Source organism: Gallus gallus, chromosome 1 (assembly GCF_016699485.2).
Source record: "Gallus gallus isolate bGalGal1 chromosome 1, bGalGal1.mat.broiler.GRCg7b, whole genome shotgun sequence".
Lineage (NCBI taxonomy): Eukaryota > Metazoa > Chordata > Aves > Galliformes > Phasianidae > Gallus > Gallus gallus.
Window position 1 is genome coordinate 15,727,641 of NC_052532.1, and position 27,437 is coordinate 15,755,077.

A 27,437-nucleotide genomic window follows, 5' to 3' on the forward strand; every position below is an offset into this window, starting at 1 on the left:
ATCCCAGCAAGCAGTTGTGGCAGCCCAAATGGCTGGTGTACCACAGTGTGGGATTTGAAACATGCAGTGGGGACTGAGAATAGTCTTTCAATTCTGTTACTGAGTCAAATGCTACAAATACTACTGATGATTATCTGACAATGAGGGAAGACTGTTAGTATAAAGATTGGTATTCCCAAGAGCACTTACTGTATTAAATATTTTAAAAATGTTCTTGAATGCTCAGTGTAATTTTTTTTTTTTAAATCTGACATGATAATGAAAAGAAGACAATGACATTTTCTAGCTGGGGGAAGAAGATTATGATAAAAAGCTGAAAAGAGCAAGTCAAATGCTTGCTAAAGTAATTTGATTTATTGTCAGTTATTTTTATTTAGTTAGGTAGTTTTTCAATTCCTTTGACTAAGCAAGTAATTCACAATGTAGTTTGATTTCTGTTAAAACGATTAATTTTGAAATTTTGTTCTGATTTTTTTTCTAGCTTCCATTGTTCAAACAGGAATATTAGAATAATTTCTCTTACCAACCTGTGCTCTGAAAACAATTTTATTTTAGATAGTACTCTTGTAATCTGTAATGATTCGATTTGCCTTTCTTACTGGTGAGACTTCCATTAGTGGATCTTTTTGTGTAAATTTCACACTGAAATAGGTGAAGGAATTGTTTGATTTTCATTTTTTTACATTGTCCTCAGATCTGTCATCTGGCAAGTTGGATATAACTTTCTTTTTTGTTTTTAAAGCTACGATGTTGACTCCAAGAGTCCTAATCTATCAAAACATGTAAGTTTTATTCCCTCTTACTGCCGTTTCTTGTGCTGAAATGCTTTAGCTTTATTAATTTGTTTACTTTTGAGTGTAATTAATAACAGATACTTAGAGAAAATGACAGGACTTGTTCTGTTGTTAATAATAAGAATAATGCTCATGAGTATAATTCTAATGGGATATATTACTATAAAGGGCACGTTTAAGCACACATGTATACCTTTTCAGGAGTTGAACTGCAGCATAATTTTTTTTCGATATCCATCCAACACTTTGAAAATCCATTCACTAAGGTGCTACATGTAACAAGGAGATGGAATATGAAAATTACTTGACATAGTAAAATTATAAAAGTCAAAAACAATGTCTGTCATTAAAGCAATCCTGGATTGTCAATCTGGGATTCTCACGAAGATTCTGCGTGGGCTTGAACTCCTGCCAACATAACTAACTTTCAAGAAATTGGTAGAATCATTGGACAGTCCTTCATAGAAGAGCAATCTATTTAAATGCTCCAGTTTAGAGAGGAAGGCTTTTTGATGCCTTTAAAGATTCTTAAGATTCTTAAAACCTTCTCTGAAGAGGAAAGTTTAATTTTTTTTTCCATCTCAGTTTCATTTTTCTTGATGAAAAAGGCAACATAAGAACAGTATAATTACTGTTTAGGCACAATATTCAGTAGAATGTGTTTTACCCTAAAGAAAAGCCTAAATAAATGAAAAACCTTTTGTTTTTCCCAGTCGAAAACACAGTTTCTGAGTTCTCTTGTTACTGCTTTTCAGGATTTTCTGGGACAAATGTTCTGTACACTGGGAGAAATAGTTGGATCACAGGGGAGCAGACTGGAAAAACCAATTGCGTAAGTATGTCATCTTCGGTGTTGTTTGAATACCTACTGCTTCATAAGGTGAGAGTTAGGGTTGTTGTGTTCTTAACTGTGAGTTCTCACTGACTAATGCAGAATTTTTTGTCAAATAGGTTATATTGTGCATGAGTGATAGTTTGAGTATAATGATCTTAAAAATATTTTCTTTTTTTTTGGTGTTGTAAATAGTTTATTCTTGTCAGTCTGTGCTTAGGAATGACTGTTGACGTAGAAAAACTTTTGATTTAATACATATCATTGATAAGATTAAATAATTGATTTCTGCTTCTTAAGGAAACACATTTCCAGTGTTTTAACGTGAACACTTATTCTCTAGGTATCCTCCTTTTTTATATTATAATCTTTAAATAGTTGAAGTTACAATTCTTTATTATAAAAAGCTCAAGCTCAGAGAGGGTAGATTTAGGTTAGATATAAGAAGAAAAAATCTTTTACAGTGAGGGTGGTGAGGCACTGGAACAGGTAGCCTAGGGATGTGGTAGCTGCCCCATCCCTGGAGACTTTCAAGGTGAGGCTGGATAAGGCCCTGGGCAACCTGATCTACCTGTGGATGTTCTCGTTCATTGTAGGGGAGCTGGATTAGATGGCCTTCAGAAGTCCCTTCCAACTCTAGCGATTCTATGATTCTGTAATTCTATAAATCACCTTTCTTTAAAAATGTGAAATGACTGGTAACCCTGGTGTTCCTTTAATTTTACATCCTGCTTCTGTGTTTGTTTTTTTTTTTTTTAATTATGTCAACTACTAGTAACATATACAGTGATAATGTTGCTAATGTTTATTTTCCTTTATTTTCTGAAGAATGTTGCCGAAACATTTATAATTGTCTATAAGATACCCATAGCTTTTCCCAGTCATCTTTATATAAATAACTAGAACTAGAGTTCAGTGCCAGATGAAATTATAACTGTGAAGAATTTCCATCTCTGAAATCCACCAAGTGTTGAGTCCTTAACAAATTTAGCCATTTTATTTATCCAGTTTAAATAAAGGCATTAGTCCATGTGAATCCATTTCTAAAAGCATCTGTAGATTTAAGATGTGAATTAGTACTTACTTCCTCAGTCAAGAAATAAATAACTTTATTCTCAAATTTCTCAAAAGCATGTTGTGTCCAGTCAAAGAGGCTTGGTATCTGAATGGTTGCATTGAAATTTGTCTTTTTATTTCTTCTAAAATATTTGCTTCTTCTGTACTTGATATAAATATTTGGATTATATCACCTAAATCTACTAAATTGCTTTGTCATTGTTAAGGAAATGATCTTTTTATTTAATAGATTGCAAATTTGGACAACTGGGTAGTAACCAGTAACACTATCTTTATTAAAGAAAGTTACACTTTTACTTCAGCAAAACAAACAAACAAACAAAAAGAACAGTTAAAATTGATATAGAATGAGGTTCAAACATGAACTTAGGCAAGCTAAATTTTGTTCAGAAGAAAATGTTATCCTTTTACTAAGCTCCTGTCCTGTCCATGGATGTGAAACTGTCATGTTGCATAAAATCTGCAAAGAACCATTTTTTAGGTGTGCCCATTTATAATCCAGGTAATAAAACTTACCTTTTCATAGAATCATAGAATCGTAATAACTCCTGTAGTACAAGTATAGCACCTTATTTCATTGATTTAAGCATGGATTTAATGTTGGTTATCACTCAACATTTACAGAATCATTTGTGCTTAATGAATCTCATCAGAATCCTTTTGATAGCATGGAACACTGTTATCAGAGCAATATAAGGCATTATAAAACTACCAAAGCACTGAGATACCGTATCAGAATATCCTCATAACCCAACCAAAAGATAACCTAGCCTGCAGATTAACACATCATAAATCTATATCATATTTTGTTCAAGCATCAAGGAAGAAAACCCTGTGTTTCAAAGCCAGAATTTCTTACTTTTATTTTTATTAATTGCAGTAATACAATTTTCAAACAACAAGACAAATATTTGCTATTTACCCAGTAAAATTTATCAAAAACTTTGTATGATCTGTGGATTTTTCTGCAGCTGAGAGGATTTTATGTTTGCAAACCACTATTCATAGGGATATACAGATATTTAAGGTGCAAAAGATTTGAGAAATAACTGCACTATTTACTCCTAAAAAAAATGCTGTAGTAATTGAAAAGAACAGGTTTTTTCCTAATGTAAGCTAAAAATTCAGGTATGTCACACACAAAAAGCAAATATTTAATGGTATAACTGGGCACTTTATGTGATTAATATTTTTTTAATTCAGTATATTTGTTCATTTTCTTCTGTTGTTTTTTTATTTTTTTAAACAGTAGTTGCATTGCTGTGAATAATCATGAATTTGTTTACTGTACTGTAATGTTCTTATCGCATTTTACTGGATTCAGTATGAATAATTTCCTCAATGCAGGTTTCCTTGTAAATGCAGGTGAAGTTTTCAGGCTTGGGAAACCTTATATATAAATAACAATAATGACAAGTACTGTGTGGGTTGAGTTGTTTCTATGCAATTCCTTAGGGAAGAGACTGCATTTGTACACTGTAGATATTGTGTCTCCCATGTAGTGAATAAGCAGACATCTGTCAGTTATAGAAAAATATTTGGATCAAACTTTGGTAAAAGCACCACGAATAGCAACTTATTCTGATTTTGTATTCAAATAACAAGAATCAGAATCATTGTGAAGTACAATTCACATCGGTTGTAGCCTTTTTCCCTAGATTTTGCTAATGTGAAGAGCTTAATGTCATTAATAGAATACTAAGAAAGCTTAACATTTCTGTAATTTGTATCAAAGTATGTTATTGATATTCTGTGGAGGTGGTCCTAAGTTTTTCAGCTTCATGCCAACAGTGGCCAGCTTCAAGGAGAACTAGGTATGATAGCCATGATTCTCTCTTTAAATAACTTGGAAGTATTGACATGTGTCATGCCCCAAACCTTCTCAGTACTTGAATCCAATTAAATTGTAATTTTTTACAATTCCAACACAGGTGTAAGCTTGGAAATAAACCAGAGGTTTTGTATTTTTGTGCCGAAAAATATTTTCTGGTTGTCTCTGGAAGCGTTTCTGGATGAAATAACAGTTGAGAACAGACCATTTAAATTGATAAGTAGCAAAAGAATGTACATCATTTTTTTTTAAGTTAATCTAAGTGTCCATATAATATTAAAAATCTTTATAAAACTAAAATATTTTGTTAACAAAAATTACTTTTTGTAAACATTTTAAGCTTTGAAAATATTTTAAATAAGATTTCAAGTCCTTCAGTTTCTGAAACTTACGCATACCTGAAGTAAACCTTTTCGAATCATAAATGTGAGAGGTTAGCTAGCACTGCATTGTAGCTAGGCACTCCTGTTATGCTCTTCCAGTCCATTAGCCTTGACTCATTTTGTTTCTGTAAAGGCCTTACTTCCAATCATTTGTTTTTATTTACAAAAATGTTTACAAAGCTGTTCAGCAGCTCTCACTGTATAGTTAGCACTTAGAAATTGAGTGACAATGAAAACCTTCAAAAGTGTTTGCAGAACATTTTCATAGTATTTTCTCAAAACAAGTCTTTGGTTTAGCTTCCCTAATTTACAGCCAACTGCAGGTGATTCAAATTGATTTGTAATAACTGTAAGCTGTTAGTTCTCTTGCTAAAATCCATGAGCATTGTTATCATTAGTGCTGTAACATCCTTTAACAATATAATTCACATTCTCTTTAGTGCTTGGAAATTGAGTTCATAAATGTATTTCTGTTGAATTTCAAGGGGTTCCAAATATGCATAATTCAATCAGCCAGTAACTGTATTTACAGACTTGATTTTTATGACTAGTCCCTCGTAAACCCCTACCCTGAATCCTCTCCTGTCCCCCATGCCCTCCCACCCAAGGACAACAGCAGTATTTATACACAATTTAGAATCATAGAATCATAGAATCGCTAAGGTTGGAAAAGACCCACAGGATCATCCAGTCCAACCATTCGCCCTTCACCAATGGTTCTCACTAAACCATGTCTCTCAACACAACATCCAAATGCTCTTTGAACACCACCAGGCTCGGTGACTCCACCACCTCTCTGGGCAGCCCATTCCAGTGCCTGACCACCCTTTCAGAGAAGTAGTATTTCCTAATGTCTTCCCTGGCGCAGCTTGAAGCCATTCCCTCTAGTCCTGTCACTAGTCATTTTTAAATCAGGGCTTAATTTGCATATACATAAACAGTTCTTTTAATGTCACTATGCATTTTGTTATTATTTCCTTTATCTGTAAAAATAGGATTGTGCACACTGTAAAGTATTTAAAGGGTAATGAGAATCTTCAGCTCCTCAAATCATCTCTTCAAGGTGTGGAAGGTTTCAGTGTCTGCAGTAAAATTCCGGGTAATTCCTAAAAATGTACTGTTTAAACTTAAAAACACACCTATGCACACAGCAACATAATATATGTTCACTTGACTATTTCCCTAAGTGACCTGAAAAACTACCCAGAAAAAGCAACTTATACAAAGTGGTTAACCATAGCAGCCATTTTGGTTATTAGACAACAACAGCTTGTGCTTCACTCATCCTGGATATGAAACTTTTAACCACCAGTCCAAGAAATAGCCTTGTGGATGAGTATGTGAAGATGAGAGGGGTATATTAGACTACTCCCAGACCCTTCCCAGGGGAGCTCTTACCCAATCAAAGGTGGAGTAACAGGGTGGTTGTGCAGTCTGCTTGTCTATTCACTTGAAGACTATCCTGTGTTTGAGACCAGGGGATTGCCTTAATTTGTTTCCTAATACTAGAGCAAATATTCTCAGACTTATACTAATAGCTATGATAATTTAGTTTAACTTATGCAGTGAATTTGTGAATTACACCACATACTGCATTCTGAATGCCATTAACTATTTGCAGTAGATGTTACTTGAAAGGGAGGGAGGGAGCCTGTGGTGACTTGGTCAGAGGCAGGGACTGACTTTGAAGACACCCATATTTGCTAAGAGAAATCTTTCTGATTTCTTGAAGGTCTTTGTAGTTCATTCTGTCTTAAATGTGGTAAATTCTTCAGCACACTATAACATTTTTCTGAGTAAGGTCCTGAATTTTATTTTAAACATGTAGATTAAAAATAATTTGTTCAGTGATTTATCAAGTCTGAAGTGAGTAGCAGATGAAATTTAAAGTTTGAAACTGGCTATCAGAAAGAATCTTCACTGGTATCTTTCCCTGTCTTATCATTATTTCATGGTTATGTGAACCAATGTAATACATTCTCTCTTGGCTAAACAAGTATTGTTTAGGTCTTCTCTGTTGTGTGTCAGGCACTGAACAGACCCAAGCCAGTTGTCCTTTTGAAAAGTTTCAAAATACACCTTCCTTTTGGTATAAATGGTGTGCACAGATATTTGTTAATGTTGATTTTTTTTCATCTCAGTGTTCACATTTTGTTTTGTTGGCGTTTTTGATAGTGCCATAGACAGCTATGGCTGATTGATTTTTCACTCTTGACTTTCTGGAGTCTGGTTACCTTGCTGTCTAGGGACATTTGTTGTCTTATTTTGTTCATTACATTTCATTTTATGATTGTTTGCTTATACAGGTGTGTTTAATGTCGCAGTATTCTTGGACCTGATGATCTTATGGGTCTTTTCTAACCTAAATGATTCTGTGATTCTTTTGACAAGATTGCATGTCTTTCCTTCCAAAGGATATCTTCTGCTTTGAATTTACAGTTCTCTTTACAAAGTCAAGTCCACATTTACATATTTCGAACATTCTTTACAATTTTTCACTTGAGATCAAAGAGCTTTTTCTCTTCACAGAATTGGTGAAGCTCATTGAAATTCTGCCTCTTCCATTCTCTGCTAGTAGGCATACAAAGAAGAGAATGCACAGTGCTGTTATAGCTCCAGTCAGCTACCCTACTAAAGTTCCACTTTCTGTAGTTAAGCAGGTTTAGAAGGTTGAATTCCATCCTCTTACTGACATTCAAGTAAACTCTGATATTTTTCCAAAATGAAAGTTAGAAGGATTTGAAGGTTGCACTTTGAACAGCTACAAAAACCGTATGAGATTTGAGAATTGGCTACCATGAAGGCTAAGTTAGACCGCTCATCACCAGGGAAAGTTCCCTTCAGTACCTTTTCAGGGTAAAATACCTTTGTTCTCCACCTCATCAAGATGAAAGTACAGATCTCCAGCTGAGAGTGTCACTATTATGGTGATCTGTCCGGCAGGTTGAAATGCATATCTTGGTACTGTGCTTTGTGGTGAGAGCGAAAAGGAAGATAAACACGCACACTTTTCTTCTTCGGCTTCATCACAGGCATGACTTGCAGTTCTCTTGGTTTTATGAGCTCCAGTGAATTATGCCATGGAGTGAATTTAATAGTATTTGCTATTGGCAGGTATGAGGATATCTCCACAACGTCTGTTTCTGTTTCTCAAAGCCCATTAATGCCTGTCAATAGCAGAGGACTCTCATTTCCAGTATGGTAGTGTTGTACCCTGTTGTGCCTGTGACTGTCTATGAGCCTTTCAGTTCACAAACAGTTCTTTATTGCTGCACTTTGTTTTACAAACTGGACAAGTACAAATGTGAACATTTCCTCTGGCTCATTTCTCCTGGGAAATAAATCTAGTCACACAAGGCAGGTGAAATGGGTAATTTGTCATTTTAACAGTAATTTTTACTCTCTTTAACTTTTGGGTTACTCAAGTCATTAAATGCTTTCTCAAGTCAAGCTCCATGTAAGAATTACTCAGACTGACCTTGTGTGCCCCATTTGTATGAATATGAAAGAATGAGGTGCAAATGTATCTACTTCAGAATTGGTGCAGCTTTATTTTCCTCTCAAGTGACCATCACTTTCCTTGAAATTTTTCACAAAATGACATTTGCATGTTCTATCCTCCTAGAAAGAAGATATGTACTAACTACATTTATAATTCTGAGAAATGTTCCTTCCAGAACTTACTAAGTGCACGCCTGTCAGGATTCCCTTTAAGGATGAGGCAGAGCCACTGCAAAGCTTAATGAGCATTGTACACTAGTTATTCACATCTGAGTGCCACTGCTTGTTAATGAGGCCATACTAGAGCCAGCTGGCCTGTTTGGGGAAGCTCTTTCTCTTGTCATCTTGCTGTCAACATAATTGATAGAAAAAATATATTTGAGCCCTGGAATAGGTACTTCCTGTGTATTTGTCCTATACTCTCATCTGTGGCAGTGACTGCCAGAGGGTTTAGGTTCTATGAATTCAGGAATAAGATGGTGAGCACTTTTAGATCATTAAAAAATTTAATCTGCATCACTGCAGTTTCAGCTTGCCAAATTTAAGGCTCTGTTTATTCTCAGATGTTCAGATTCCAATAATCTTTCTCTGACTTTGACTCTGGCAAGATCCTCCCTTTCAGTTCTTGTTAAGTCAGAGTGTCTTTTCAAGCTTATTTTGGTGCTGTAGATACAGTGTCTCAGTCATGGAATCACTTGTTCCCAGGGAGGCAATAACTTTTCAAGGCTGTAACCCGTTGATAGACATGCGGCATTGTTGAGGGCTTTACTTTTGATGATTGTTTTGTGTACAATTCTCATAACAGTCAGGTGCATCTTCAAAGACTTGTGCAATTATTTTGCCATCTTTGAGCATCTTTCCGTGGACTTCATTTTTTCTAACAGAAAAATCTTTCATTCTGTATAATATCAGAAACCTCAGGTAACCCTGTGCCATAACGTCTGCTAGAACGGCACTTTACGTGACCTGAAAACTATAGAACAATTGTGGTTTCTGGGCTCTCAAACCAATAGGACCCTGTATGTAGATCTTCCTCACATTTTATTCAATTTGCAACTTACTTATAGCCAGACTGGCATATTTTCTGTATCTGAATATCAGATAACTATTCCTGAGTGGTAGAGTTGGTAATGATTATGCAATACAGATTACCCCACGTACGCTCTTCTATAACCTTTTCCAGAGAATCCTACCCACAGAATTTGATTGTCAAAAATAAACTGCATTGTCACTTCAGTGCTATAGAACCAACTCCAGGGAATCTCAAAACCAGATATTCACTGAAGCTAAAAAAAAGATGGGTAGTGGCTCTACATTCTGGATTTAAACAGGCAGAATTCTTACAACCTCATTTGCAAAGTAATATTAGTTAATATTTGCCTGGCAGTTGAAAGGACTGGTCCATAGTGCTTAATCCATGATTAATGCACAAGCTTGACTGTATTTTACTCACCAGGCATTATTGCTAAAGGTCTTTCCATTTGACTCATCTGTAGCCACTGAAGTTTTTGGCAGGGTGCTGACTCTACATTTAAGGATTTCTTTCTGTGGTGTAAGGAAATTTGTAAGAGAACAAAATCCTTGGTGTCTGCAAATGGCCAAGTCTTTTTTTCATGCTTGTAATCTCATGACAAGCATACAAAACATCCTTAATGGCATCACAAACTGTAGAGGTCACTTTGTAGTTTTCAGTTCCTGACTAATGGGAGCCTTTTAAGGAAATTCTGTGCTAATCTCAATTAAGCATTTCTTTGCCAGCCATCATGGCAAAATTATCTTTCTTTTGTAAGAGACATGTTCTTTAGTTCTTTGGTGGTAATCAAGCCAAACCTTAACCCAGGTACTTTCAGACAGGACGTAACTATGTGTAATTTTCCTGTCTACTCAGCAATCAGTATTTCCCTTTTTTACTGACATATTCATGCAAATTTCTTCAAGGGATTGCCTTTCCAATTTCCTCATGTTTCAGGGTGGTAATTCAGTGTGTCTTTTAGGGTTGAGTCTCCCTTGTCCTCCATGTTCATGAGACAAAATTCAGCTAGTGTTCACATGCAGATCTGTTTCAGAATGGCAGATATTGACTGCCATGTACTCTGTCTGCAAGCAGAATGGCACAAGAGTCTCCTGTATCATTGTGTGGTTATCAGTTTGTCAGAAACAAAAGTTCCTTATCAGCACTTTGTTTTAGTTCTCCATCTCTTCAGGAAGTGATCAAAATTGTATTTCCAATTTCTAATGATGTGACACAACAACTTTTTTGGAGTGGAAGAAGTCTGTTGGTCTTTTCACACCAAAAGACTTGTGTATTGCTTTTGTTTGTAAGCACTGTCCCTGTGTGGGCTATCTGTCAGATAAATCCCTAACGCTGATGTGAGTCCATCCTGGACTCAGATGTCTGTGTAGCAAGAGTTTTGCTTCAGGTAATGTTAATACTGATAATGGTTCTTTCTATTTGAGTAACATAGCCTATAGAATTCTGGTACTGGGACCTTCTGGATTTGTAGTTAAACTTCTGAGATTTCTATTTCTTCCTTATCCATCAAAGTATGGGTCATGGTCATTTGTTCGTGAAACATTTTTCCATGTAAGTTCAGTATCACTCTTAAAACTAAGTCATTTCTGCTGCTTCTCATACTACCAAATTTCAAAAGTTTTTGAGGTACTCTTCCAAAGTAAAGAACACAAGTTTTTTCATCTGTAGAAAGTCTGAGACTACAAGTCAATATCCCTTAGTTTTCAGGCATTGAGCCATTGGAGGGTGGCAGATTTAAAACCAAATCATTACAAGAAGTGGATTGAACTATAAATCATACTGTATAGCATTTGCAGTGACTGGATTCTTTTTCCTGTTGTTCTTAGAAAATTCTCCTGCTTGGTCTTAAATTGTATTGTACTTTATAAATCAAGCCACTTTAAATGGAAGTGTCTCAGGGTTTAAATTGGAAGGGGGTGGATTTAGACCAGATATTAGAAAGAAATTTTTTTACTGTGAGTGTGATAAGATACTGAAACAGTTTGCCCAGTGAGGTTGCAGATGCTCCCACCCTGGAGGCAATCAAGACCAGGCTGTACGGGGCTTTGAGCAACCTTATCTAGAGGGAGGTGACCCTGCCTATAGCAGCAGGTTGGAACTGGATGATCCCAAAGGTCCCTTCACACCCAAACCAGTCTATGATTCTGTGATGATTTATATGTATTTAAGTTGTCAGTTAAAATTTATTATCAAGAACTTGAATAGCTTCCCTATCTACTATATTTTCTGTGAAATCAGGCCTATCTTATTATGCTGAGGGTGCTAGTTTCAGGTGAGGAGTCACACATTTCTGTGATTACTGGTCAATGGCTGCAGTGGCATAGGAGCAGCATTCCCTGATGTATTCCTTATAGACGTAAGCATCACATTCTACAAAGGACTTTCAGTGAGCTTTCAAAATCTTTACATAGGGTTTGCGTCAATCTTTGCTCCTGTATTCATAATTTTTAAACTTCGATTTGCTTGTAAGAACTTTCTCTCACCACTTCTCTTTTTTCCTTCTTCCCCCTCCTCTCTTTGCCTTCCTCTCCCCTCCACTTCCTGTGCCTGTCTGTCTCTTTCAGGTCTGTCTCTTGCTCTCTCCCGTCTCCCGTTTCTACAGCTTACAGATACAGTGTAGTGTTGCCTAGAGGTTAAAATGATGTTGTTCTGTTTTCATCATTGTATTTGTTTCTGCAATGCAGTGCTGTACCACAGTCTTGCTGAACTATTTAAGGCTTTAGAGCATTGAAAAGATTTCAAAAGGGTTAAGGAAGCTAGTAAGCAAAGATAAGAAGAGTGGATGTAAATGTTGATATTGTGTCACAAGAGAAGAACATGAGTGCCTTTTAGTTGTCTTTGAAAAACTCAAAGAATATAGTCAGTTTAAAAATCTGATTTACCTCAGTGTCTCCTTGGAAATTAATTTTATTCCAATAATTACTTAATTTCAAGAAAGAAAATCGGGAGTAACGAACAAGAAATAAAATTAGCATAAACAATAACATCCAATTTGGGGAAAAAAAAAAAAAAATCCAGCAGTAATTACCAGGGCATGTGCTAACGGACACATCAATAGATGCTAGGATATGGCAGCAAAGTTGTACTTGAATATATGTACTGCTTCTTCCCGCAAAACAAATACTATCAGATTATGTGACTTCTCTGTTCCTGTATTGTTCTTTATGATAAGGATTTGTTTTGTACTTTCTGATGTTGCAACAGTATGTGCTTAATTGCTGCTTGTGTGAATTATAATTTATTGTATAACTATATGATATTATGGGGAAATTATTGTATGTTTTCATAAACATTTCAGTTTTAGTATCTGTGTAAAAATGAGGCTCATGTGTAGCTTTAAATTTACTTTAAGGCATTTTCTTTAAGGCAAAACTGTGAAAGGATCATTTTTGTAAATTTATAAGTTCTGCAGTCATCTCAAATTGAAATATTAATGACAAGAAAGCGGAATTTCTGATATTGTCATTTCATCCCATTTAAACTTTTCATGTTACTTCCTTTAAAACCAAAACTATTCTGTTTAAAGCAAATTAGAAGGAATGTGCCATTCACTTAAGTTAACCGTCTGTTTTACTCAGCCAAGTGAGTCGTTTTTGCTGAGGAGTGAAATTTCATGGTGTGCCATCAGTTTTGTGACTTGAAAACTTGTGTTTATCTGTGTCAGCTGTAAGTTTCTTAAATGTACCATTCCCAGTACTGAAGTGATGTGTTTGATTTTTCTTGTAGAGGCATTCCTGGGAAAAAATGTGGTACTGTCATTGTAACAGCAGAGGAACTGGGCTGTTGTCGAGTAAGTGTGTGTTCATTGCTTTTTGAAAAATTAAGTGAAAATAGCTGTGATTTGCACTGCACCAGATTGTTGTAAGTAAAATGTATAAGTTTCCATTCTATGACATCTATAACAAGTTAGGTTATTTTTTCCCAATCAGTTACACTTAGCTTTAGGTAGTAAAGAAGAAGCAAAAAAACACCCTGAAACATAAGGTTTTTTATTCTTAAGTGAGTCTTAATCTGGTCTTTAATTCTCTAAGTAATCATGTTTTAATCTCTTAGTGTCCCGTTTTTAACAAAGATCCATTTGTTTCAGCTATGGAATTACATTTCCATTATGGAATATTGATACTGCGTGATCATCATGGTAGATATTTAAAAGTAGATATTTAAAAGAATTTCCATAAAAGGAGAGTTCGGACAGTTTCCTTTAAAGTGGAGGCTGCCTGGGGAAATGCAAATAGTGATGGCAAATGCCTCTGTATTTAGTAGAAAAAAAATTCTCAGTGTGTAGCAGTGGGGAATTTGGCTGGTTAAGGGGAGTGACCTGGTGTGATCATGACCTTCCCAAACTATATCACCACTTTTCCTCCTCTTAGGGGATCATGGAGTAGATTGGACAGAGGAGAAGTCATGCTGGTCAGGAAGTACCTGGAGCCAGGCCAGCTATTTTGCTTCCCAGCACTGAATGAGCTAGCAGCATGCCATAAATCATACGGAAACAGGGACTGGAAGAAAGAATAAGGAAGGATTGTATATAGGGTGATAAAGGAGGGTTGGAATCTGAAGGTGAGGGAGTTAGTCAGAGCATGGTGTATATTGAATGAGGCTGTACTATGTATCTTAGAAGAGTTTCCATTGACGAGATGCCAAATCTTAAATGAGGAAAGAAATAATATCAGGTATTTGGTGAAATCCAGGGGATCTGGGCAATATCAGATTAGATACGTAAATCTACAGAAATACCTTAGGGCTTGAAGAGATATGTTTCTGGGGCTTAGTTTTAGCAGCTGTTGGGGTTGGAGTTAATGCTTCACATTTTGTGTGACTTCTAACTTTCATGCTGGGCCACAAGCTCTTAATTGTTGTTCTATCTCTGCAGCAGTAATGTTGCTCTTATTACTAATATATCCAGTAGCTAGTCTGTTTAGGTCTTACTTTCTTAAGTTCATTAGAAGAAATATCTTCTACAAGAAAGCAATCCTTAATTTTCTACCTTATTTCTAGCTTAGTTAAGTTTGTATTATTTCTCTGTAGATTTGGTATATTTGAACAGCACACAAGCTAAAATCTTATTTGCCGGGCAACCCACCAGTTCTGCACAGTTACGCTAATTGGGTGCTCCAGCTCAGTTTCATTTAACTGCTATTAACGGCATCTGTGAGAGTGCTCTTGTACAAACTGCTTTTCTCTGCTAACAATGAGTATTGGAATAATAGGTTTATAAAAAGTGTGCCATTTTTTGGCCAAGATTCTGAAAGAAACAGTGGACACTTAATTTTCTTTCAGATTTGATAGCAAGTAGAAACAGAAAAAATGATGTCCTTGAGATGGAATTTGTTAGGCTAAATTATTTGTAATTCTTCCACTTTTAGTTAGACTTTGTGTATTGTTTTTGTCCTCCACTAAGGAGTATCCTAATGTTTTCCTTTCTTATCTGTGAGATTTAAATGGAAAAAAAAATCTAACTACAATTCAAGAAATTGGCTTCTTGCTCTGACATTTTTTTTCTGTACACAATTGTTTGACCTACTTGGGAGTGGGTGCTAACTTTGCCATTGCTCTACACAGTGACGTTGTCTTTCAGCCTGTGTTCACACCTCTCCTTCCATTGCTGTAGAATAAATCAGTAAACACTAAGTGTTGTCAAACCTGATAATATGAAAAGAGCTAGTAAGTGATAGCTCTCTTATATAGCAATAGGACATTCTTGTGTTACTAGCCCAAGTGATGTACAGTCATGGAAAATGCCTGTCTTTTGTTTTACTTTGGCTCAAAATTTTGGTAGTACCTGATCATAACTTTAACACTTCATCAGATGACAAAATGGACATATCATTTAATTGATTTCCTGCAGAAATTACTTTTCTGCTTAACAATTCTTAAGACTAGTTTGCCATCACTGAGCATTTGTAAGCAACCTTAAAAGAGGCTGCAGAGTATTTTTTCATGATATTCTAGTTTATCCTTCAGTACTGGCACTGGGATCTCAGTTATACTATTCAAAAGTCACAAATACGTCTATAAGCTCATAATTGGTACAGCATCATTTTCTTTCCCTTTTAATGAACATAAACAGTAGGTGTATTTGAAGACCTTCATGTTCTTCATGTTCACCTCGCTCAAAACTTGCATATATTATGACTTCTGTGTGAAATCACTGAAGGGACCTTACAGTGAATTTGGGAATCAGTCTCTCTTCCTCTTGTAGTCTCTTCTTCATTCTCTATCATGTTTTCTCAGACACAGACTCTTGCTCTACCTCGTGAACTGTCACATCCTTTCTTTGGGTTATTTTCATATCTAAGATTATTGATTATTCAGATTAATTCTTAACAGATCTAAGAATTTTTTTTTTGATAGCTTATGTTTAAAGTGGCAAAGATTTATGGAATCACTGAATTGCTGAGGTTGAAAGGAACCTTAGGAGATTGTCTGGCCCAGCCCTCCTGTTTTTCTTAGCAGCTGGTGGAGAAGCCACTATATCTAACTTTGTATTGTTTGCAAACTTGCTGAGGGTCTGCTCTGTTTCATTAATGAAGGAGTTAATTATTACTGGCCCCATTATTGACTGCTTAGGTGCATACTCATCACCAGCTGGACTTTATATGTTAATCCCAATCCCTTGAAGCTCAGCAGTTTGGAACTTTATTAAGATAATTGAAAGTGGCCTCACAGTGACACTGCCAACTCCATCAGCACTTATAAATGCATCCGGTCAGGACCTGTGTGTGTCCAGTCTGTTTAAATGTTCCCTCACTTGGTCCTCTTCTCCTCAGGAGAGTCATCCTTGTTCTAGACTTTCTCACTGGTCTCAGGTGCCCAAGATTCTCAAAGTCAGATCTTAGCAGTAAGACTAAGACAGAAGAGTATGAGGAAACAAATTTTCCATTTCCTTTGTCACCTGCTCCCCTATCCCATTCAGTGGTGGACCATGTCTTCTCTAATCTTTGTCTTGCTTATGTTACACATGTAGACCTGATAATGGAACATAGTCATCCAGTAGGCCCTGCCTCAGTCAGCTAACGAGTCTGCAGGTTTATCTTTGTATTATAATCCTTCTGGCATTCTTGACTCTACCTGAAGACACGACAGTGTGTGATCTATCAATTTGCCTGGCCACAACAGCATGAGAATGGTTTTATTTGGTACCTTCCAATCTCATTTTCTGGAAACTTCTGGCATCTTAGTAGCAAGTTGCTAAGGTATTTGCTTAATGGGCAACAGGAGCAGAAAGTTGCTGCTTTAAGTCACTGAAGGACTGAGAGTTAGTTGTGTCTCACTGCAGCTTTTAAAATTAATTCTAATGTGTTCTTTAGCTGTGCATCTACTTCCCAGAAAATGTAGCATTGGATGTCAGAAAGTACTTGAAACATTGTGAGGTATTTAGCATAGAACTTCGTCTGCACATTTCTATGAATGAATTCTTTGTTTTAGCAGTTCATGCTGCACTATAAGGATTTTTGCAAGAATCTGAATAAGTAGAAAGCATGTAGAAGCCAGACACCTCACATTCATTTTGTTTTCTGTTCGTACGGTTAATAGTCAATTATATTCTTCATTTTTCTTAAGCAAACTGCATGCTCTTTTTAATTTTTCTGTATTATCAATTTCAGGATTCAGTTTTAATGCAATTTTGCGCGAACAAACTAGACAAGAAGGACTTCTTTGGGAAATCTGATCCTTTCCTGGTATTTCATCGAAGCAATGAAGATGGCAGGTAGATACCTGCTAAACATTTCTGCTCCTAAGCAGTAGCAGCTTATTTATTTGCTGATAGTAAAATAGTTTTCGTTTCTTAATATTTGTCAGATTAAGCTGCATTTCTTTTACATTTATTGAATTTTAATTTATGCAACACAGAAATAAAACTATTGTAATAAACATTAAATACCTCAACCAAGACTTTTAAGTTGAACATATGGTAAATACAGATCACAATAAAAATTCGTCATAGTAAAAATCATTAAACAGCAAGATATAGCATGCCTTTAAATAGAGTACTAGAAGAAAATCACAACTCAGAAATATACTAATGCTTATATATTGTTTTAGATGAAAATTCTTTATGTTGCAAATTCAGAATTTTTTGTCTTTTTAGCAGTGATCTAGGAAACAGAATCCAAAAAATTACTCTGATAGAAAACATTTCTAGCTATGTCTTCTCAGTAATAGCTCAGATAGGAACATACACCATTGGAACTTCAGAAACATTCTTTCAAAGGGCAACTTTAGTTGCATCAGTATGTGGAATTTCAGTATTGATTTCAACAGTGACCTTGCCTCCTATTTTCTTTTCCACAATTCACTATCTAAGATGAGGATTCAAAAGAGGTATTTTCATTTAACATCATTTAGAGAAAGCGTAATATAGTAAAACATGCTATAGTTCATATAGATTTCATACATATTTCATTTGAGAGAAGGGGATCATGGAGTCTCATGGTGGCTTACGTGTTTTGTCTCAGACAACCCTGGTTTAAAAAAACAAAAAACCTAAAATGGTGAACAAGCATGAGAAAGTCGAGACTCCTTTGACTGAGTTTCTTACTGGTTAAGCAGGAATCATATCCTGCTCTTCTCTGAACTAACTCACTGAATGATTGTAATTCTTGTGAGGTAAAAAAAAAATTAGGTGTAAAATTATATAACACCTTCATCCAAAGTCACACACAAATAGATCTGTTCTCATCAGTTCTCCTTGCCTCTATTCTCCTGGACTTGTTTTCTTAACTTAAACTTTATATGGGCATTGTACCAGTGCATACAGATTATAGATCTTTTTATTCCATATTTGGTGACTCAAAATAAAAAGTAAATGAATACAAATCATATCTTTTTTTATTGCAGTTTTACAATCTGCCACAAAACAGAAGTCGTAAAAAATACGTTAAATCCAGTGTGGCAGGCATTCAAGATTTCTGTCAGAGCACTGTGTAACGGAGACTATGACCGGTAAGCTACAGGTTAAGCTTTCCTAGCATACACAGGTTGTTTTCCTAATATAGTTTTTCTTAACAATTCTGTTACTGATGTTATTTTGTCAACATTATGAAAAGATATTATATATTCAAAGCACCTCAATAAATTTACAAAAATAAAGCCAATATGTTAAATCTGTAGGAAGTGTTAGCAGTGATTTCATTCTCTGTGGTGATTAAAAAAAATTAGAAAGAAAAAAACAACTCAAATGTACACTGTTACTAGTACATGGGACACCCAGAATTTTATCCTCGTGTTGTTCAGATATGAAATTTTCAGTGATCCCATACAACAGGGTGCATCTCTGAAAAACATGGTTATAAACTATGTTTTTACCAATGTTTTACCAGCAAGCTAGGTAGTTAAGTTGGGGAATCGTGGATATTTTTAGAGTCCTTCAAAATTGACTTGTTAACTTCTAACAGAATCAGTGAGATAAGTGTTTAAGTCACTGATGATGACTTGTTATTCTGTCGTCACTATTCATATTTTTGATATGAATTGAGATAATACTATTATAATTGTACAGACAGATAAATGTCTGGTAATCTGTCTATCCCTACTACCTCAAATCTGGAGTATTTAAATTATTCTAGTAGGACTCAAGGGAAGTATAGGCCTAGCATTAGTCATATTCTTTTAGAAGTGTGTAGTATAATATTTAGATTAAAATAATGAAGGAAATATGAAATATGAGGATTAGAAGAACAGTATTAGTAATAGATAAACTGCAAATAGTATGTAGGTTGCTCTGAAAATAATGCCTCTTATTTATTTCCATGGAAACTGCAACAGTAATTATTCAATGAAATGTATGGAGTAAAGCTATTGTAATCTGTTACCATGAAGGCAAGCCTTTTGGGAAGCAAATCAAGTTATCATTTACTGGCTACTACCAGGATATAAACAGAAACCAATACTTGTACTGGTCTGAGCTTCACTTGACTTAATCCAAGTAGTTAATATTGAAGAAGTAGGACAGTAAGAAGTGCGTATGTTCACTAAGCTAAACAGAATGCTTTCACAGTAATAAAGTTCTGTTGTTATAAGCTGCTTATTAAAAACTGAAAGGTCAAAAGCTAATTCAGATTTTTTGCTAGGGAGGTGGGATTTTTTTTATCATTCTTTTGGGGAATTTCCATTCTTAGCATTTCCTGCTGGATTATAGCTACTTTATTCAGTCTGTCATACATTTCCAGTACTCGGTATCATCTCACTTCACATTTAAGGAAGAAGGTTCTCCTGCATTCCTAACGCTCTCCTAACTTGTTACAGTTATTATCATTCATGTTTCTCTTTCAATTAGATGGAAAAAATTGCATTGATTTCATAATAAGCGCGTTCTAATCAGATATAATTTTTAACTTGTATATGGATTTATATGCATAATGCAAAGCAAAATAATGCTCATGGTGTTAGTCTCTGTACACTGCACTGTTTATCATATTAAATAAAAGTATTTTATAATAATGTTGTAAAAGAGATGTGTTAAATGCAACATTGAAAGAGAATTACATATAATGGCATGCCTCAGATTGTTGTGTAACTACTTTCCCATTTTGATCATGTTTTCGATTCTTTCTACATAATGTGCACTGTGGATGCTTTGCAAATAAATGACTCAATGGAACTTTACAATCCTCCTTATAATAATCATATTTGACATCAGGAAATCTACTTTAGGTGTCAAATTCAAATTAGAATTGGCTCGTGATCCAGAAGAAGCATCCAAAGTTTGTTATTGTTGTTTGCTTCTTTAAATATGAAAACTTTTCTTTCCAAAGGTGAGGATTAGCTTTCTATGATCAGCTTGGTTTCTTTCAGATAATGATAGTTTCACAGCTCAGATTATGGCAGTCTTGGTTCTGTGAAAGGTGTTGAAAGGTGAGAGTAATGTAATTGGTAAGAATATATGCCACAGTAAACATTCATTCTAGTTTTAGGTAATTTCTTTGCAGTTAATGCTTCTGAATGAACTCTGTCCATATACCCACCCATACCCTCATGATCTCTTCATCCCATTTCATTCTAGGAAGCCAGATTCATGGTTAGGTTGCATAATCTGGTGGTTATCTAACATGATCTGATGAAAGAACTAAAAAGCTAGTCTGTTTTTTTTAATAGGAATTCAAAGAAATGATGCTGCACTTTCCTCTTTGGTCAGATATCCAAGCAGCAACTTCCTCTGTTGTGGAGTAAGAGGGAGCTTATGGGGTTCAAAGCACAACAGATTTCTTTTGTTGGTAGCCACATATAGGGCCTTCGCCAAATCTTGGGTGAATCACACAGTTCTCGCTTTTCACTATTGCAGAATGTTTAGCAGAGATTAATGCCATCTACGAGATTGAAGTTTTCTTTTATTCTGGTGTTGTTACTTTCATTTAACAACCAAAATGTATGGAGTAGAATTTTAGAAGTTTGCTTTACTTGGTACTGTATTGTTTTTAATCTGCTCTATGCTATGGAAGAATTTGTGTTACATAATGACCTGCTCAAGTTCTCTTCTTCTCAAAAGAAGACCTTTCTCATCGTCTCAAATATGGGCACATTATTTATTTTTTTTCTGAAAGGTGTTACTACATCGCAGTAGATATCCCTTTCTCACATAATAGCATATACCAATAACTGTCACAATGAGTCTCATTTTGTTAACCTTAAAAAGGTTGATAGCACTTTAAGGTTTAAAGAATCAATTAGAAAAACAAACGAACAAACAACAACAAAACCCCCAGAAATGTTTGTTCCCTTAACTCTCACTGTATTTTACTATTCATTTATGAATTTATATTGAGTAACCCGAGTGACTTGCTGTTTTCTTTACAATAAGAAACGACTGGAAAATCTGGTCTTCTAGCTTTGGCACAGTTGAGGTATCCAAATGCTCTTAAATATAAGTATTAAACGCAATTCTGTACATTTGAATGTGAATTTTAATAGTGTTTTTCTCAAATGTTTTAGGACAATTAAAGTAGAGGTGTATGATTGGGATAGAGATGGAAGGTAAGGCATAATTTCTATTGTTCTCTATTTATTTAAAAAATGTGTAAATATACAATAGCCAGAACTGGACTATAGGTACTAGAAAAAAGTCTCTGTGTTACAGTTCTGTTGTGATTTGCGATTGAGATAAGTGCTGATACATCAACGTATTTCAAACATGAGGTTCATACCCAGAACAAGTAAGATGGAATGTTTTGTGAATCTTATTATTGCTAATAGTTACTGTATACATATGAAAGGAGGAGTAATTCATTTTTAATCTCTTTTTTTTTTTTTTTTTTTTTTTTGCCTAAGGCAAAAGGGTTTTAAATAACTCCATCATCAAAAGGAGGATGGTGGAATAAACATATGTGGATTTTCTGAAGCTAATTTCAAAATGGGCAATATGTAACCTTATTGACTTTACTTAGCATACCCTCTTTTTGGTCAGACTGAATTGATACCTCTTCTTCAGAAAATGCTTAACCTTGTGTCTTTATACTTTGGAGAGAAAGTATATTTATAAATCATGGTACTAGCACTTGCATGTAATACAAAAATATGTTGATTTCTATTTCTGTCTCAGTTGAACTGTCTTAATTATTCTTGTTAATTTATATTTTTAAATATTTGAATATGCAGCTACATTTGGATGCTTAAGAGTCGATTATTTATTATATAATGTCTCTAATATTACTAAAGCAGTTTGTTTCTAGTTCTTCTGTGGCCAAAATAGATCTTGCATTAGAAATAGGGAAATTTACCCTGTGCTGTCATTCATTTCTTTGCTGACAAGAGCCAAAACTAGTTTCAGCTTTCTCAACTTACACCTTTGTCTTTTTGATTCCATCATGAAATCTGTTGGTTTATAAGCATTCTTACCACATATTTATGCTCTGCAATTATCACCTAGTAGAACAAATTCATCCTTCTTGATTAGGTAACTCCCAGAGGGACAAAAAAATGCATTAATTGCTTACAGCATAAGCAATTAAAAATATGACAATTAAAATTATTAGAAAAAAAGTTGCTGCATCACTGTAAAGATTTAATTATATTAACATTCTCTAGTTCACGCTTAAGTTTGCCAGATCTTCAAAAATGTGATATACTTACAATTTGTAGGCAAGATACAATGTTTTGTGAAAATAATCTGAAAATGAAAAATTAGACAATATTTCCAAGTTAATAAAAAGGAAAGATACTATTTTATTAATCTTCGTTAAACCCCATGTGCTGACGCTTTTCCTTCAAAATCTGAATCTGAGATGTGATTAAAAGAAAAGGCAGAAATCTGGCAAATAATAATTGTATAGCTGCAATTTGTAGTGAAAACGTCAACATGCAGTGGAATTCAGGCAATCATTAGCCTCTGCTGTCCCAGGCACTGTGAAAGATTGTCTGCTTTTGCTTACAGCTCATTCTGAATACCTGCTAAATGAGTATCTAAAGAAAAAAAAAAAAAAGGTGAAGAATATTATTTACGTATATTCCTTCTTACTCTAACCATATGATTTTTTGCCTCTTGTTTTCCACCTTTTTTGAATTTAGAAGCATACAAAGCACTGACTTTTTACACGTTAAATTCCTCAAAGATGAGACAGCACTCATCTCATGTAACTTCAGACAATTTAGAAATCAAGCTGCTAGATTGAGCTAATCATTTAAGCTATTTCAGTATCAAACCAGGGAAAATGGTATTCTGCATTCTGATTGAATCTGTCTCAATAGGAAGAAATTGTCATTTGGTGATGCTTGTGACTTAATAGTGATCATAGCAAGAACATTCATTATTAATTTAACTTGGAGTTAGCCAAAGGGATCTGAAGTGAATCCTATTCAGGATGGCTTAATTAGTCTATTAAGGTTTTGTACAATGCCACTGTTATACAGATTACATTAATTTTCATTTCTCATGAACTCTTTGTTAATTATCAGTTGATACAGTAGCTGATTACCTCACTGGACTGCCTGTTTGTGCTCCAGAGATGTGCAGTCCTGGGAAGAACAACCTTTGAAAGATCATCAGGGAGCCTGCTAGGTAGCAAAGCAAGTTACATTGAATGTTGCAGGTTGTTCTGCAGTTGGTATAACAACATTACTGTGCATATTCTTGGTTGTGATTTAGTGTTCTTTTCTTCAACAGCCTTGAGTTAGAGATTTTTTTCCTTTTATTTTATTTTATTTTATTTTTTTATTTTTTTCCCCACATCCTGTATCATCCATGCTTTGGGAAATGGCTCCGGAGTTGACCTTGTTGCTGTGAAGTTCATGAATTACATTAGAAGTAATTGTATATTCTTAGCTCTCATTTATTTTCCAGCATCACTTACAATTTCTTGACTATTCAATTCTTGACTATTCTTGACTTAGAATTTCTTGATTACAGTTTCTTGAGTGGACCATCTTAACATTAACATATCGTTTAAAAGATTTGCTTCTTTTTGTGTATTTTAGATGACCTAACATTTCTAACTTAAATAATTCGTTTTTCCATGGTTTTAATCAAGCACTGCAAAAAAGTCTTATATGGACAGTTAACTGCACTGGATTCTTTTTTTTATATTTCATACAGCCCCAGCCTGGTAAATATTGGCTTGGTACTATTTGCAGTGCTGAGTTCTGATGTCACTTATTTCTGAAAACATTTGGAAGATTCTGCATCAGGATACGTGGCACTGACAAATATCCATGGCATGAAATCCTGAGTGTTAAAGTAGTCTAGTGGATGTAGAATGCAAATAATAATAATAATAATAATCTGTAGAGAATTATTTTCTTTCACTTGAACTTGAGGAAATCATCTGAGAGGGAGTAACTCAACTGTTCTCAAATTCTGGTTAAGCAGTGTTACAGTGTAGAAGTGCATTATTTGAAGTATCATTATTTTATCAAGAAATATATGTTCTCATAAACTCCTGCATTGGAGCAGCTCAATTGTACGTATGCAAAGTTTGAGAAAGAAACCTGGGATTTGAGGTGCAACCACCAATGAGGCAGATAGCTCTTCACTGAAATGTAATAAGAATTTAGTGGGCATATCTGCTTTATCTGATTTACAGGCTGTGTGAACACAGATGACAGACATGAGCAATACTCGAGAGTTTTTCTTTTTCAGTAACTTCAGAGAAATTGTTACCTTGCAGATGTGGTGCAAAAGCCATTCTACAACCTTGGCTATTATAGTCTGTTACATAGATTAAAATGTTGGGTTTTTTTTTCTTGAAATTTAAAACAATAAGTAATACCGTGCTAACCTAGGGGCTCCAAAACAATCTGTGGAGAATCTAACCACTGCAAGATACAAAAATATGTCTGAGAATCCAAACCCTGCAAGAGAGACTGTAAATCTCAGATCCCTGCTGCTTTCCTCTTACTTCTTGTCCTCTGCCTCTGACCTCTTTCTCCAGCTGCTCAGTTGATTTTTAAATTGTTGGACGTCTCATCTTTCTCACTGACATATTTCTAGGAATGATTGACATTTTCTCCCTTGTTTTTTTTTTCTTTTAGATTATTAAAAAAAACCCCACAGCTAATGACAATTCTGAAAGTGATTTTCAGCACTTCAAAGCACAGTACAAGAAGTGGCAGTTTTAGTGAGTTGGGATTCAAGTGATTGTTTGACGTATTGAGAGTCTCTAATTCAAAGTTGTGACTTGCAGTTCATGGACAGAAGTGTCTCAGTCTAGGAATGTTTGGTGTTAGGAGCCAAAGGTCTATCAAAGACAATTCCTTCTGGTTCTCAATTCAGACACTAATAAGGAAATCTATAAGGTGATGCACAGTCATGAATGTTTGGAGGGATCAGTGTTATATTTTTCTAAATGAGATATACTTCCAGCAAAGGCAAATGTCCAGCAGGCACTCATCTTTCAGAGCCAGTCTATTGAAGGGTATGCATCCATCTCAGTAGGGACTGCTCATGTATAAGCTGATGGTCTTTTAAGTGCAGAGAGCTCAGAGACTGATTATTTAGTTCCACACCTTTTTAATAAGATTAGTTAGAGGAATTAAATCTTTCTGACTCAGTTCTTACCAGTCTGTGTATATTGCCACAAGGAAAAGAAAGCATTCCAGTGTCTCTTAGAATTAAGGAAATAGTTACTCCTAAGCAGTACAGATTTCAAAGTATTTTTCCCAGAGAAAAACCCTATCTGAAATATCTTATCCTCTGCTACAGCATATTCATATGTAGTCATTGAGCAGTTGTTTGATTTTCTGCTTTAAAAAAAATACCAGATGACTTGAAAATTAAAGATTGTTATTAAAAATTGCTAGAAAAGGAAAATGTTTATCTTTTAGCAAGGTGCATTTTTTCCAGAGCTGTGGTGACTCAAAATTAAATATATTTTATGTGCTGTGGTCTCTATAGCTCTCAAGTTCTATTGCTTCTGTGCTGCCTTCTTCTATTCCCCTGATACAACAGTTGTCGCAATCCAGGGAGTGTTTAGAAAAAGGAGACAATATCTTTAAAATGTGTTTCTTAAGAAAAGTCTTTGTCTGTCTCAGAAGCAATTTTCCAGTCTCCAGAGAGGAAGGGGATTGTTTCGTGACTCTGAATCAGAGTAGTCAGTAATAGCTTCACTATATAGTATTTCTCAAGCCTTCTGTGGGATGCTCTAGTTGTTTCGTTGGCGTTGCCATGATGGCTGAACCTTTTAATTGCATGGTTTACAGGTATTTTTGAATTCCCGCTGGTTTCAGATAGAAAGATTTTAATTTTGTGTTTCTTTTGTTGTTTTGTTATTAATAAAGTAAGAAATTTCATGTTGCTATGGATTGTTTCTATTTTTCCTTTTCTTGCGCTACTCAGGAATATTTAGATTTGCTTTTAATACTTAATAGCTTAATTGGAAATGCACTGTATTTCTTAAAAACAAGTTTTACAAGCAACCAGATGAAAAAACTTTGACATTCTATTCTCATTTACCATTGAAGGAAAAAGTAAAAAAATCGTTATTATCATAGCTCACTGGTTGTGAAAGCAGAGTGTAGAGGAGGTACGGTGCTTTGCTTGGGAACAGCTGTGAAAACAGAGGGAGAGAGGATCAGGAGGGCATGGGAGCTGGATCAGCAGTGAGAAAAGTTCAGCCGGGAAGCGCAGAGATGGGCATAGAAGGTTTCATGACACCTGGAACTTGTGTAGCAGGCTGTTAGGCAGTCAGCTGTGTGCTTGCTGCCCATTCCAGATGTAATTCCCATCTGGCAGCCATGTGATTTCTGTGGTCCTGCTCCTTGACCCCAGAAGCCATTCACAGTGGCACATCATCCAGCGCTTTCCCTCTGGCCACCCTGCCACAGTGGTTACTTAGCAGTGTGATCTCCCCTGGCTAAGAGCTGACAAAGCAGTTTTAAAAATGTGAGTGACAGAGCACAGAAATGTGGAATTTATTCTTAGAATGGAAGTAGTATTCAGAAAAGAAAAGCTTCTAACCACTACTTTAGTGTTAGAGCATGATGCCAGTGGTGATCCAGTGAGAAAGTGGTGATAATATTTTATAGCCCTTTCTGTTTTCTTACATTCTTCAGTGATCTGCCTCACATGTAAGCTTAATTTACAGCTTAGCCTTCGTTGTGTAGCTAGGCTAAGCAGAAGCTATCAGAAAGATTTAACCTGATAAATCAGGTCTACATTGTTATTGCTAAAGACACAGCAAAGTGAAAATACATTTTTTAAGCAAATTTCATCTTTTGCAATTGCTGCTTTCTTGGGTGTTTGTTCATACTGGTTATACTTCTCTTTTTTATAAATGTGTACTAGATGTTTAAAGTAGTAAATATTGTCTCTCTGATTTTTTTATATAGTCATGATTTCATTGGAGAATTCACCACAAGTTACAGAGAGTTATCAAGAGGGCAATCTCAGTTCAACGTGTATGAGGTAGGTGTTCTGAGTCTATTTGTTCACCTTCAGAAAATAAATGAGAAAACTTCCAGTGTTCATGGTCAACTGGTTAAATCTGCACAGTGCTTGTCAAAATTAAATCTTTGGAATTACTTCACATTTCTCCTTTTTTGAAGAAGAGCAAAAAAT

At 35.2% G+C, this 27,437-nt stretch overlaps 1 protein-coding gene across 3 annotated transcripts in view; it reads left to right on the forward strand.

The window, feature by feature from the left end:
* The window catches only part of CPNE8 (copine 8), a 96,024-nt gene that overhangs the window by 35,039 nt on the left and 33,548 nt on the right, over nucleotides 1–27,437 (forward strand). For 2 of the 3 annotated variants that reach the window (XR_005852836.2, NM_001199460.2), the window contains exons 5-11: nucleotides 743–782; nucleotides 1,550–1,626; nucleotides 13,178–13,241; nucleotides 17,059–17,162; nucleotides 18,293–18,397; nucleotides 21,383–21,424; nucleotides 27,209–27,284. Coding sequence is in view for 2 of the 3 variants with exons in the window: in NM_001199460.2 (NP_001186389.1) it covers nucleotides 743–782; nucleotides 1,550–1,626; nucleotides 13,178–13,241; nucleotides 17,059–17,162; nucleotides 18,293–18,397; nucleotides 21,383–21,424; nucleotides 27,209–27,284 (508 nt within the window). In the remaining variant the exon portion in view is untranslated. Of the gene's footprint in view, nucleotides 1–694; nucleotides 783–1,549; nucleotides 1,627–13,177; nucleotides 13,242–17,058; nucleotides 17,163–18,292; nucleotides 18,398–21,382; nucleotides 21,425–27,208; nucleotides 27,285–27,437 lie in introns of all 3 variants that reach the window. The other variant, XM_046929681.1, reaches the window with a different exon arrangement.